The 12,432-nt window shown below is 45.2% G+C and overlaps 1 protein-coding gene across 1 annotated transcript in view; it reads left to right on the forward strand.

Annotated features, from left to right (window-relative positions):
- Positions 1 to 12,432, forward strand: part of CDK13 (cyclin dependent kinase 13) — an 80,686-nt gene that overhangs the window by 42,239 nt on the left and 26,015 nt on the right. The window contains exon 5 of the mRNA XM_082259510.1: positions 10,047 to 10,217. Within this exon, the coding sequence (XP_082115636.1) occupies positions 10,047 to 10,217 (171 nt within the window). The remainder of the gene's footprint in view (positions 1 to 10,046; positions 10,218 to 12,432) is intronic.

Genomic DNA, 12,432 nt, shown 5'->3' on the forward strand with positions numbered 1-12,432 from the left:
TTTTGCTTTGTCAGATTAAATGATTATGAATACACCCTCTTAGCCAGCTCTAGATGTTTAAGTGCACTTAAACTAAAAAAGCAAAGGTTTGATCTGTAATATGGAAGTTTTAGAAATGTTAAGTGTCTAAGCAGTAACGTGAAAAAATCTACCTTTTTAGTCTGTATGATCCATTGAAAATATCAGTGCACGGATATGTGAGGGTCCCTAAGCAATTCTTTGCTGACAGCCTCATAGCTGTGTATGTGTAGGTTAACCTCTTGCCCACTGGGCACTTATACCCCCTTCCTATCCAGAACAATTTTCAGCTTGAAGTGCTCTTTGAATGACAATTACTCAGTCATGCAACACTGAACCCATATGAAAATGTTTGTCCTTTTTTTCACACAAAAAGAGCTTTCTTTTGGTGGTGTTAATCATCACTGGGTTTTTTATTTTTTGCGCTATAAATGAAAAAAAGACCAAAAATTTTTTTTTTTTAAAAATTCATTTTTCTTTGTTTCGGTTTTAAAATTTTGCAATCTTAGTAATTTTCCTTCATAAATTTTGGCCAAAAGGTTTACTGCTATATATCTTTGGTAAAAATAACCCAAATAATTGAATCCTTTTTGGTCTCTGTGAAGGTTATAGAGTCTATACGCTATGGGGCCAATCATTGAAAATTGCTCACACCTGATGTACTGCCGGCCTATCTCATTTCTTGAAACTCTAAGGCTCCTTTCACACACTCCGTCCGTTGGACGGAGTCTGTTTTTCTCAGCGGGGGATCGAGCTGCTGAGCAGCAGGAGGACAGCTGTGTCTCCGCGCTGTGTGCGGAGACACAGCTGACAGTTCCCCATGCATCTCTATGGGGGAAATCGGATGTCAACGGACCGTCAGTCCGTTCTCACCCGATCCCATCCGATCCGATCTGCTGGACGGATGGAAAATAGGGTTTCCATCCGTCCAGATTTGACGGATCGGATCGGGTCGGATGTCAGCGGACATGTCTCCGCTGACATCCGATGCCCCATAGGAATGCATGGGGGGACCGTTCAGATCCGCCTGTCCGTTTTTTTGGCGGATCTGAACGGTGTGAAAGGGGCCTATCAAGGCAGGAAAGTCCAAATACCCCCCAAAATTACCCCTTTTTGCAAAGTAAACATTCCAAGGTATTTAGTAGAAGGCATGGTGAGTTTTTTTGAAGTTAAAATTTTTTTCAATTCTTTGCAAAATAAAGTTGTTTTTTTTTTTTTTTTTACAAAATTGTCATATTAACTACTTGCCTACCGTGCACTTTCACCCCCTTCCCATCCAGGCCAATTTTCAGCTTTCAGCGCGCTCACACTTTGAATGACAATTGCGCGGTCATGCTACACTATACCCATATGACATTTTTATCATTTTTTTCACACAAATAGAGCTTTCTTTTGGTGGTATTTAATCACCTCTGGGTTTTTTTATTTCTTACAAAGAAAAAAGACAGAAAATTTTGAAAAAAAAAAGTTTTTCTTATTTTCTGCGAGTAAATTTTGAAAATAAATACATTTTTCTCCTTCACTGATGTGCGCTGATGAGGCTGCACTGATGGGCGCTGATAGGCTGCACTGATGGGCGCTGATAGGCTGCACTGATGGGCACTGATGGGCGCTGATAGGCTGCACTGATGGGCGCTGATAGGCTGCACTGATGGGCGCTGATAGGCTGCACTGATGGGCGCTGATAGGCTGCACTGATGGTCGCTGATAGGCTGCACTGATGGGCGCTGATGCGGTGGCACTTATGGGCACTGATGAGGTGGCACTGATGAGGAGGTACTAATTTGCCGCACTGAGAGGCGGCACTGCTGGGCACTGAGAGGCGGCACTGCTGGGCACTGAGAGGCGGCACTGCTGGGCACTGAGAGGCGGCACTGCTGGGCACTGAGAGGCGGCACTGCTGGGCACTGAGGGGCGGCACTGCTGGGCACTGAGGGGCGGCACTGCTGGGCACTGAGGGGCGGCACTGCTGGGCACTGTCGGGCGGCACTGCTGGGCACTGTCGGGTGGCACTGATGGACACTGACGGGTGGCACTGATGGACACTGACGGGTGGCACTGATGAGCAGCACCATCAGTGCCCACAGTGCTGCCAGTCAGTGCTCATCAGTGCCTAGATGAGCAGGCACTGATGGGCACTGACTGGCAGCACTATGGGCACTGATTGTGGGCACTGATGGGGGGCACTGTGGGCACTGATGGTGGGCACACTTTATTTATTGGCGTAGCCTCGTGTCTCCAGCATGGGGGCGGCCATGTTTGAGGTGACCAAACACCTCGAGGAGCTATGGGGAGGTGCCGGAAGGCGTGTAAAGGGGCGGAGCCGCCTCCTTTTACCCACCGTAGCCTCGTGTCTCCAGCATGGGGGTGGCCATGTTTGAGGTGACCAAACACCTCGAGGAGCTAGGGGGAGGCACCGGAAGGCGTGCAAAGGGGCGGAGCCGCCTCCTTTTACCCGGGAAAGCCAGCCAAAGACTTCGTGTCTGTAATAGACAGTGCTGGAACAGGTTGTATTGAAACTTCTGAGCATCAAGTGGTGAGCCTTGGGGTCTCTCTCTCTCTCTCTCGCTCTGTAGGGGTCCCTAAGCAGGGAACACTGAGGGGCGCTTTGGCTCTGGGGGTCTAAAGAAAAAAAAAAAGTTTTATTTTTTTTTGGCAAATTTTTTCCGGCAAGTGTCTGGAATAATCATGGACCCTGCCACACAGGTACCCCCACCTGATCCCCTCGAGGTGGCCGCAGGACCCTCCAGTTTACAGAGTATTGATGCATTCACAGCAGTTTTGGAGTCTTTGGTGTCTCGGGTGGAGATGGCCTGTCAGGGACGGGGGTCAAGAAAGCGACCCCCGCCTACCCCTATTTCATCTGATACTTCAGATTCAGATTCTGAGATGGTCATTGCAGCTGCAGGTCCCTCTGCAGGGGCTGTTGTCTCAGGTAAAGTTCCCTCAGACAGTGAGGAGAACGTTCCTGCCTCTGCCATAGCACAAGAAGAAGCATTGGTGGAAGCAACAGTTGTGGCGGTCCGGGAAACCTTAAGACTTGAGGTTTTACCGGCAGAGGCAACCGAGATGGAAATTCCCTTTGGTACTAGTAAACCTACCAAGACGGCGAAGGTTTTTCCCTTACCCAAATGTTTTGGTAATAAAATTAAAGAGGAATGGGATCATTCAAAACGTACCTTTACTGTTTCCAAGCGCATTGCTAGACGCTATCCGTTTGAGGAATCCCTCATTAAGAAATGGACGGTACCACCAGTGGTGGATCCACCTATTTCCAGACTGAATAAAGCCACTGTTATCCCGTTGGAGGACGCTCCATCCTTTAAGGATCCGGTGGATCGGAAGATGGAAGAAGAGTCCCGCACTATTTTTTCCCTGATAGGGTCAGCCTTTAGACCAGTGATTGTCATTGGTTTAGTTTCACAGACCTTAACGGAATGGGCAAGATTGGTACGCCATGACCTAAAGGGGAAAGGTATCCCCCAGGCAGCATCTGATTTGATGGAACAAATTATACAAGGACTGCAGTTCGTCTGTGACGCAGCCCTGGATGCCACCCCCTTGTTAGGGCATGCATCAATGTCAGCGGTAATCCTCAGACGTGTGCTGTGGTTAAAATGCTGGTCGGCGGATCTAGGTTCCAAAAAAGCCTTGGGGAATCGCCTATTTGGGGCCACCCTAGATGAGATCATTAAGGATGTCACTGGGGGCAAGAGCACTTTTTTGCCGCAGGCTGCTAAAGCTAAAGGACCTCGTAACAAGCGTGGACCTTTCTTTGCCGCTCATAAAGGGTTCGTTCGCTCCGCTGGGGCGAGCGGGAAAGGCAAAGCCCCTCTAGGAGGGTTCAAGAGGCGCTGGTCGGGCAAACAAAAGGCCGACTCAGCCAAACCTGAAGTTAAGGCTAATACAGCCTGAAGGTGCGCCCCCACCCGGCTTGAGGGTGGGGGGACGTCTTCACCAGCATTCAGAGCAGAGCCTTCCTGAATCTTGGACTAAGGGGTTCAGGAGATCATACGATCAGGACACAAGATCGAGTATCTGCTACCGGTGCGATTCTTCCCTTCCAACATTTAGGTGCTACAGGGAGCAGTAGTTCCCGTTCCCTGAACAGATCATTTTCTTTACCTTTTCCAAAGATTAGTCTCAGTTCCCTACAAGAATCGGATCCGGTTGAGCAAACAGACCAAGGAGCCTCTAGTCAGGTGACTTCGGTCTCTAATGCTCAACCAGGACAAATCATCACTCCTGATAAGAATCAAGTTTCTGATAAATGTGTGGGAACAGAGAGCAATCAGACTTTGTCGGATTGCCTGGACCAAGCAGCTCTAGGGCAGCCTGGTTCGGATCCAGTCAGACAATATCAGGACTGCGGATCCGTGCCTGCACCTGGGTTGGATGTGTTTGGAACTATCCCCTCACTTGAGCGGTTCTTTTCCCTCTTGACCGTTTAATATCAGGGTGATGACTTAGGTCGATCACCAAGGATTTCACCATCTGTTTCTTCATCAGAGTATCCCGGAGGTGGATCTGTTGGCATATCGGCTCAACAGGAAGGCGCGGAGGTTGGTAACGCGCGCCCGCGATCCTCTAGTGGACGCAGCAGACGCGCTGAACGGCCTATAAAGGCAGTATCAGCTACTATACGTCTTCCCCACTCTCAAGTTGCTGCTGAGATTTCTCTGCAGGATAGAGATGGAGGGAACTCCAGTTATCCTGGAAATTCTAGGCTAGCCTCGTCAGGCCGACTTGGACATGCTAGTCGCGAACGCTCCTTGGAGACCTCCTCTCAGGGAGGATCTGCGGTCTCAAGGACCGATCTTCCATCGTGCTTTACAGTCGCTGGTTTTAATGGCCTGGCCATTGAGACCCAGGTACTGAAGGGCAGAGGGTTGTCCGCTTCAGTTATTCCTACTCTAATTAAAGCAAGGAAAGCGACTTCCAGCAAAGTCTATTATCGCACATGGAAGACTTATATTGCGTGGTGTGAATCTTTGGGATTTCCCCCACGTACCTATTCGGTGACCCGAATCTTGGCTTTTCTGCAAAAGGGGGTTGAGCAGAAACTATCCTTGAGCACCATCAAGGGTCAGGTTTCAGCATTAGCAATCTTCTTTCAGAAGCCTTTGGCTACTCATTCCTTGGTGCGGAATTTCATCCAGGGGGTGCGGCACTTGGCTCCGCCAGTCCGCGCGCCCTTACCACCTTGGGATCTTAATTTGGTTTTGTCGGTTCTGCAGAAACCTCCCTTTGAAAATATCAGGGAGATTCCCTTGCTTACATTATCCCAGAAGGTGGCCTTCTTGGTGGCTATCACTTCTGCACGCAGGGTGTCAGAACTGGCTGCATTATCATGCCATTCCCCATATCTAGTGGTTCATAGGGATAAGGTAGTTCTTCATCCGAAGCCATCCTTTCTTCCTAAGGTGGTTTCAGACTTTCATCTGAATGAAGATATTGTGCTACCTTCCTTGTGTCCTCAGCCCAATCATCCTCGGGAATATGCATTGCATTCCTTGGATGTGGTTCGGGCAATCAGGGTATACCTGAAGGCTACGGAAACGTTCCGTAAGACGGATTCACTTTTTGTGATCACGGATGGCCCCAGAAAGGAGTTGCCTGCATCTGCCGCGACTATCTCCAAATGGATTAGACAGACGGTGGTACGGGCTTATTCTATTAAGGGTCGGAATCCTCCGTTCCCTGTTAAGGCGCACTCCACTCGAGCGCTCAGTACTTCCTGGGCCTACCGCCATCAGGCGTCAGTGGTCCAGGTGTGCAAGGCGGCCACCTGGTCGTCGGTACATACCTTTACGAAATTTTATAAAGTTGATGTGACGGCAATGGCGGATGCCTCATTTGGCCGCAAGGTTTTGCAGGCCGCAATTTGAGGAGACCGGTGGTCTACCTCGAGGGTTTTTTCCGTTGGAATTTCAGTTGAGTCTCATTGTGTGATTGATGAGCCTTTAAAACTTCTAGTTGGCACCGGTTGGGCCTTCTAGATTGGATTTTGATTTCCATTTTCCCACCCCTCATTTGTGGTACTGCTTTGGGACGTCCCGAGTTGTTATTAATCAACGAGGACTACGTCTGTCAATGAGCGACAGAGAAAAATTGATTTTTGTAAAATCTTACCGTAAAATCCTTTTCTCTTAAGCTCATTGACAGACGTAGTACCCGCCCCTCTGTTTTTGAGTTGGGTTGGGTTAAATTCTCTAAACACTGCTTTGTGACATAACTGATTTGCTGTAGCAGAGAGAGAGAGGATATACCCTCTGGGACTGCCCCTAAGGTGTGGCCAGAATGTTTTCTTTCCTGTCTAGTCCTACTCCTGTAGAGGGCAGTATAACCCGAGTTGTTATTAATCAACGAGGACTACGTCTGTCAATGAGCTTAAGAGAAAAGGATTTTACGGTAAGATTTTACAAAAATCCATTTTTTCCATCCGTCCAGCAGATCGGATGGGATCGGGTGAGAACGGACTGACGGTCCGTTGACATCCGATTTCCCCCATAGAGATGCATGGGGAACTGCCAGCCGTGTCTCCGCACACAGCGCGGAGACACAGCTGTCCTCCTGCTGCTCAGGCCCCCGCTGAGAAAAACGGACTCCGTTCAGCGGACGGAATGTGTGTGAAAGAGCCCTTAAAGTGGAGTTCCACCCTATTTTTATACTTACCTCCATCTTCTCGCTCCGGGTCACCTGAAAAAGAAATGGATAATCGCATTTTTTTTTTTTTTTTACTTACCTCGTAGTGAAGAAAATATACTTACCTTACTTCCTTCTTCCTCCTTCCTCGGCCGCGGCCCGTCGTCACTTCCTGGCTCTGCAATGATTCCTGGGAGCTGGACGTCATAGCTCCCAGGAATCATTGCGCCTGCACCGGCCCCGACGTCAGTTTCGGGTCGCGCGCGTCATCCCCTTCTTAACAGCTTCTGGGCATGCCCAGAAGCTGTGGAGGGATGACGCGCGCGACCCGGAAGTGACGTCGGGGCCGGCGCAGAGCATCGTGGGAACAAAGAAGGCGGAAGAAGACGCCGAAGAGGACGCGCTGGCTTCAAGCTGCCCACATCTGAGATGGCAGCGCTGGACAAGACGTTTGCAAGGTAAGTATTTGTCCTAACAGGTAAGTGCAACCCGGGACAGATCAGAGGCTAGCCATTGTGGAATGCACTAGCCCTGACTGTCCCGGGGGTATTAAAAAAAAAAAAAAAAAAATCCAGGGTGGAACTCCGCTTTAAAGAGGTTGTAAACCCTCTTGTATAACTTTTACCTATAGGTAAGCCTATATTAAGGCTTACCTATAGGTGCTATAAATATCTCCCAAACTTGCACCGTTTAGGAGATATTTACAGCGCAAACTGCCGATGACGTCATCGGCGCAGGTGCTCTGAGGGAACGGCCACCCGTGCCGTTCCTTCAGAGCTCAGTGCCGTGAACGGCGGCTCCCGCGCGCATGCGCGGGAGTGATGTAATCGCGCCTCCGGCCAATCAGATGGCCGGAGGACGCGAACCCGGAAGCGGGACGGCAGGACGTGTCGCCGTCCTGTCGCTGAGGTGGCGGCACGGCGGGGGCTTCGTTTTAAGGTAAGTACTACATAATGAGCTAGTATGCGATGCATACTAGCTCATTATGCCTTTCTCTTTACAGGGCTTTTTTTTTCTCGGTTTTTTTTTTTTTTGACTTTACTTCCTCTTTAAGAGAGTGCTCCTAATCTCTGCTCTTTACCTGTATAGAAGACACCTGGGAGCCAGAAATCTTGCTGATTGATAGGGGATCAAATACTTATTTCACTCATTGAAATGCAAATCTATGTATAACTTTTTTGAAATGTGTTTTTCTGGATATTTTTGTTGTTCTGTCTCACTGTTAAAATAAGGCTAAAATTATAGACTGATCATTTTTGTCAGTGGGCAAATGTACAAAATCAGCAGCAGTTCAGATATTTTTTCCCTCAATGTATTTGCCAGAACCTCTGAGCTATATAATTACTCCAGGTCAGTGATTTAACCACTTGGCCTCTGGAAGTCTTTACCCCCTTCATGTCCAGGCCATTTTTTGCTATTTAGCACTGCGCTACTTTAACTGGCAATTGCACGGTCATGCAATGCAGTACCCAAAATAAATTTATATTGTTTTTTTCACACAAATAGAACTTTCTTTTTGTGGTATTTGATCACCACTGTTTTTTTTTTTTTTTTTTTCTTTTTGCGCTATAAATGAAAAAAGACCGAACATTTTTGGAAAAGAAACATTTTTTTTACTTTCTGCTACAAAACCTAGCCAGAAAAAAAAAATCAAATGTCTTTATAAACTTTGGCCAAAATGGATTCTGCTATATCTCTTTGTTAAAAAAAAACAATAAGGGCTCTTTCACACGACTTTTTTTTCTTTTTTTTCACGGAGCGGATGACATTTGTGTCATCCGCTCCGTGTGTTCGCATATCATCCCATCCGTTTGCGGATGATATGCGGACATAATGTAAGTCTATGGGGATTGCGGATGTCAGCGGATGACACCGCTGACATCCGATTTTTCCTTCCTTTCCGTTTTTTGAACGGAGGAAAAATAGGATTTGTTCCGTTCCAAAAAACGGAACAGAACTGAAAGGAGGAAAATCGGATGTCAGCGGATGGTATTCCGCTGACATCCGCAATGCCATAGACTTACATTATGCCCGCAAATCATAAAAAAATAGGATGATTTGCGGACACACGGAGCGGCCGTGTGAAAGAGCCCTAAGTGTGGATATTGATTGGTTTGTGTGAAAGTTAAAGCATCTGCACATTATGGTGTAAATATACTAGAATTTATTATTATTTTTTTTTAATTTACTAGTAATGGCGGTGATCAACCTATAATACGAATGCAATGGTCTGACGGGAAATCTAAAAATAGGTGACGCTGGGGGGAACTGACTAACTGCCACTGATATTACCAGTGACACTAATACAGTGATCAGTGCTGATGTTATACACTGTTACTGTACTAATGAAACTAAGCGGGGAATAAGTCAACATTTAGGGGGATCAAGGGATTAAATGTGTAATGTGTGATGCATTTTTTTTTTCTACAGATCTTTGTTTCCCTGCTTTTTGATTGTCAACGCAGGTCTCTGGGCTGTGATTACACGCAGTCAATCAGCAGGCCCCAGCTATGAATCATTGGTCAAGACTTGCAGACAGACTTCCGCTGCGTACAATCACAGCAGAAGTCAGCAGGTGGGTGTGCGCACACCCTAAACCTGGAAGAAGGCAGCGATGTACAGGTACATCGCTGTGCCTGTGCGGGATGCCTATCTGCAGTACATTGTGGGCGGTTCACAAGTACTTAAATCAGGATTTTTCTTCATTTGGTGTTGGTAAACATTAGTTTCCTCCCCTGAGGTATATCCTATGGTCGGTTCACTGATCTGTCTTATTATATCTTTGTTTATATACGCCAGTTACCAAGCTGTTGCTGAATTGCAGCCACTGTGTGTATGAAAGCTGTGGCTCTCATGCATGTGAGGGATAGTGTTATTTGCATGTCCGTCTCTCCCCTTGACACCACAGCGACCAGAAGTACCGCTGTGCGACACATTTGAAAATAAAGACAGATTGATGATCTGGCTGTAGGATATCCCTCAGATGAGGAAAGTATTGCTTATAAACAGAAAAGAAAATATGCCTTGAGTTTTTCTTTAAAAAATAACCCCCCCCCAGAACACTCTAGTCAGCCCTCTCACCCATTGGCTAAGAGTGCTGTTCAGATACCGATCAGCAGACCTTTTTTGGTCATGCCCCTTCGATAGAAGCCGAATGTTTGGCCGGCTTCCAGTGAACCGGCTGCTGTACACACAGGCCAAATGGCTGGTTTCTAATGAACCGGCCTGTGCCTCCTAATATTGGGCCCGTGTGTTTTGGGCTTTAGAGCAAAGGCAAATGGTTGTTTAGGTATGGCTGAAAAGGACTGAAGTAATGCAATCTGCTTATTGTAATAACGTATTGTAACGGTTTCCTCCTGCTTTGTCAACAAAAAAAAAAAAAGGAGAAATGGTGGCTTTGAAGAAAGTGCGCTTGGACAATGAGAAGGAAGGTTTCCCCATCACAGCTATCAGAGAAATTAAGATCCTTCGTCAGCTCAACCACCAGAGCATTATTAACATGAAGGAAATCGTCACAGACAAAGAAGATGCAGTAGACTTTAAGAAAGATAAAGGTAATGATGTTCGTTTATATTTGTATATGCTGTTTATTTTATATGCAATTCATGGATATTTTATTTTATTTTATTTGGATCTCTTTTGACACATTTGACAGAGAAACGCCACTGAAAAATTAGTCAATGCAACCTGAATAGTTTGCAGTGATTCATTTTTCAGAAGGTGTTGCTTGTTTCACAAATTATTAATGGTCAGTTACTGGGCAAGCAAATTTTATTTGATTTTATTGCATGTTACTACTTAAGATAAAACACATTTAAAGCTCAGTTCTGGACAACAGAATTAGCAAATCTAAAGCTTTATTTCTGTCCTCATTTGAGAAAATGTAAAATATAAAAAAATGAAAGGTTCCAACATGAGACTGGCTATTAATGAGGTTGTAAACCCATAATTTTTTTTTGCAACCTGAAAGAGAAACACATAATGAGCTAGTATGCATACTAGCTCATTCTGAAATACTTACCTTAGAACGAGCCCCCGCCGTGCCGCCTGCTTACCTGTATGACGGGCGACATGACGTCACTGGCTGCATGTAAGGTAAATATCTCCTAAACGGTGCATGTTTAGGAGATATTTACAGTACCTATAGGTAAGCCTATGATAAGGCTTACCTATAGGTAAAAGTTGCAGAGGAGGGTTTACTTCCTCTTTAATTGCCTTGACGGTGCTCTAAAAGGCACAAAACGTTGCTACTCCCTGTTAACCTTCTCCTGTATGGCAGGCACAATGAGCAGCCAGGCACAAAACTATTTTTGTAAAGATTGAAGGTATAGAGGGCAGAAGATTGAGAGAGATAGAAGTAGGTGAGGTGAGAAGACAGTCATAACACAACTGTTCTGCTGCCTTGTTCTTTACTGGCGGGTTCCAGTTTATTTGATTCTGGGAGTGTAAACAAGTCCAAAGAACTGCAGTGTTTTTGTGTGGCACAAATTTGTGCAAATGGTTAGAACGGTACAACGTCACTTAGCAGGGGGGGAGTACCGCGCTTTAAAGGTGCTAGATGTAAAGTTATATAAATCGTGTGAAAATTACTGTATAAAGGTACCTAAGTGCTTCTATATATGATGTGTCACTTATATCCATATGTGCATCACAACATCATTGATAAAAAAAAATTATTACTTAAAAATGCTGTTCAATACACAAATACTCTCTAGTAGGTGATAAACTAATAAAATACTGATTAATAAATTAAAGTGCTCTTAAATTCACAATAAATACACAGTTGGGTGATATAAATATTAAAGTGCCAAAGTGTTAATGATCTCTAGTAGGTGATAAACTAATAAAATTCTGAATAACAAATTATAGTGCTCTTGAATCCACAATAAATATATAATTGGGTGGTATAAATATTAAAGTGCCAGAGTGTCCTTAAGGTAAATAAACTGTGATCAAACAAATCTTCTTTCCAAATTGCATGCAGGTGCTCTTCCGTGTAGTGACCACTAGGTGTCCTAAGCGCTCACCTCCATTCCCTTTGTAATACACCTTATGATATATGCCTCGGAGTTGTGCTCCTTCCTCCTCTATGGCGTATGGATACAGCTATTGGTAACCGAATTTCCTCCTTTTTATGGATCGGTACGCATCGTAAAGCGTAGGATAGCCAACCGGAAGTGACGTATCGGCAACCTATTGACCCATGTCGGTGTTTGTTATGCTATGAAAAAGACGGAAACAATGTGAGTGTGATTCTATATATATTTTAATAAAGTACTGGCTGTATCCATACGCCATAGAGGAGGAAGGAGCACAACTGCGAGGCATATATCATAAGGTGTATTACAAAGGGAATGGAGGTGAGCGCTTAGGACACCTAGTGGTCACTGCACGGAAGAGCACCTGCATGCAATTTGGAAAGAAGATTTGTTTGATCACAGTTTATTTACCTTAAGGACACTCTGGCACTTTAATATTTATACCACCCAATTATATATTTATTGTGGATTCAAGAGCACTATAATTTGTTATTCAGAATTTTATTAGTTTATCACCTACTAGAGATCATTAACACTTTGGCACTTTAATATTTATATCACCCAACTGTGTATTTATTGTGAATTTAAGAGCACTTTAATTTATTAATCAGTATTTTATTAGTTTATCACCTACTAGAGAGTATTTGTGTATTGAAGAGCATTTTTAAGTAATAATTATTTTTTTATCAATGATGTTGTGATGCACATATGGATATAAGTGACACATCAT

This window comes from Pelophylax lessonae (assembly GCF_965119305.1).
Source record: "Pelophylax lessonae genome assembly, chromosome: 5".
NCBI lineage: Eukaryota > Metazoa > Chordata > Amphibia > Anura > Ranidae > Pelophylax > Pelophylax lessonae.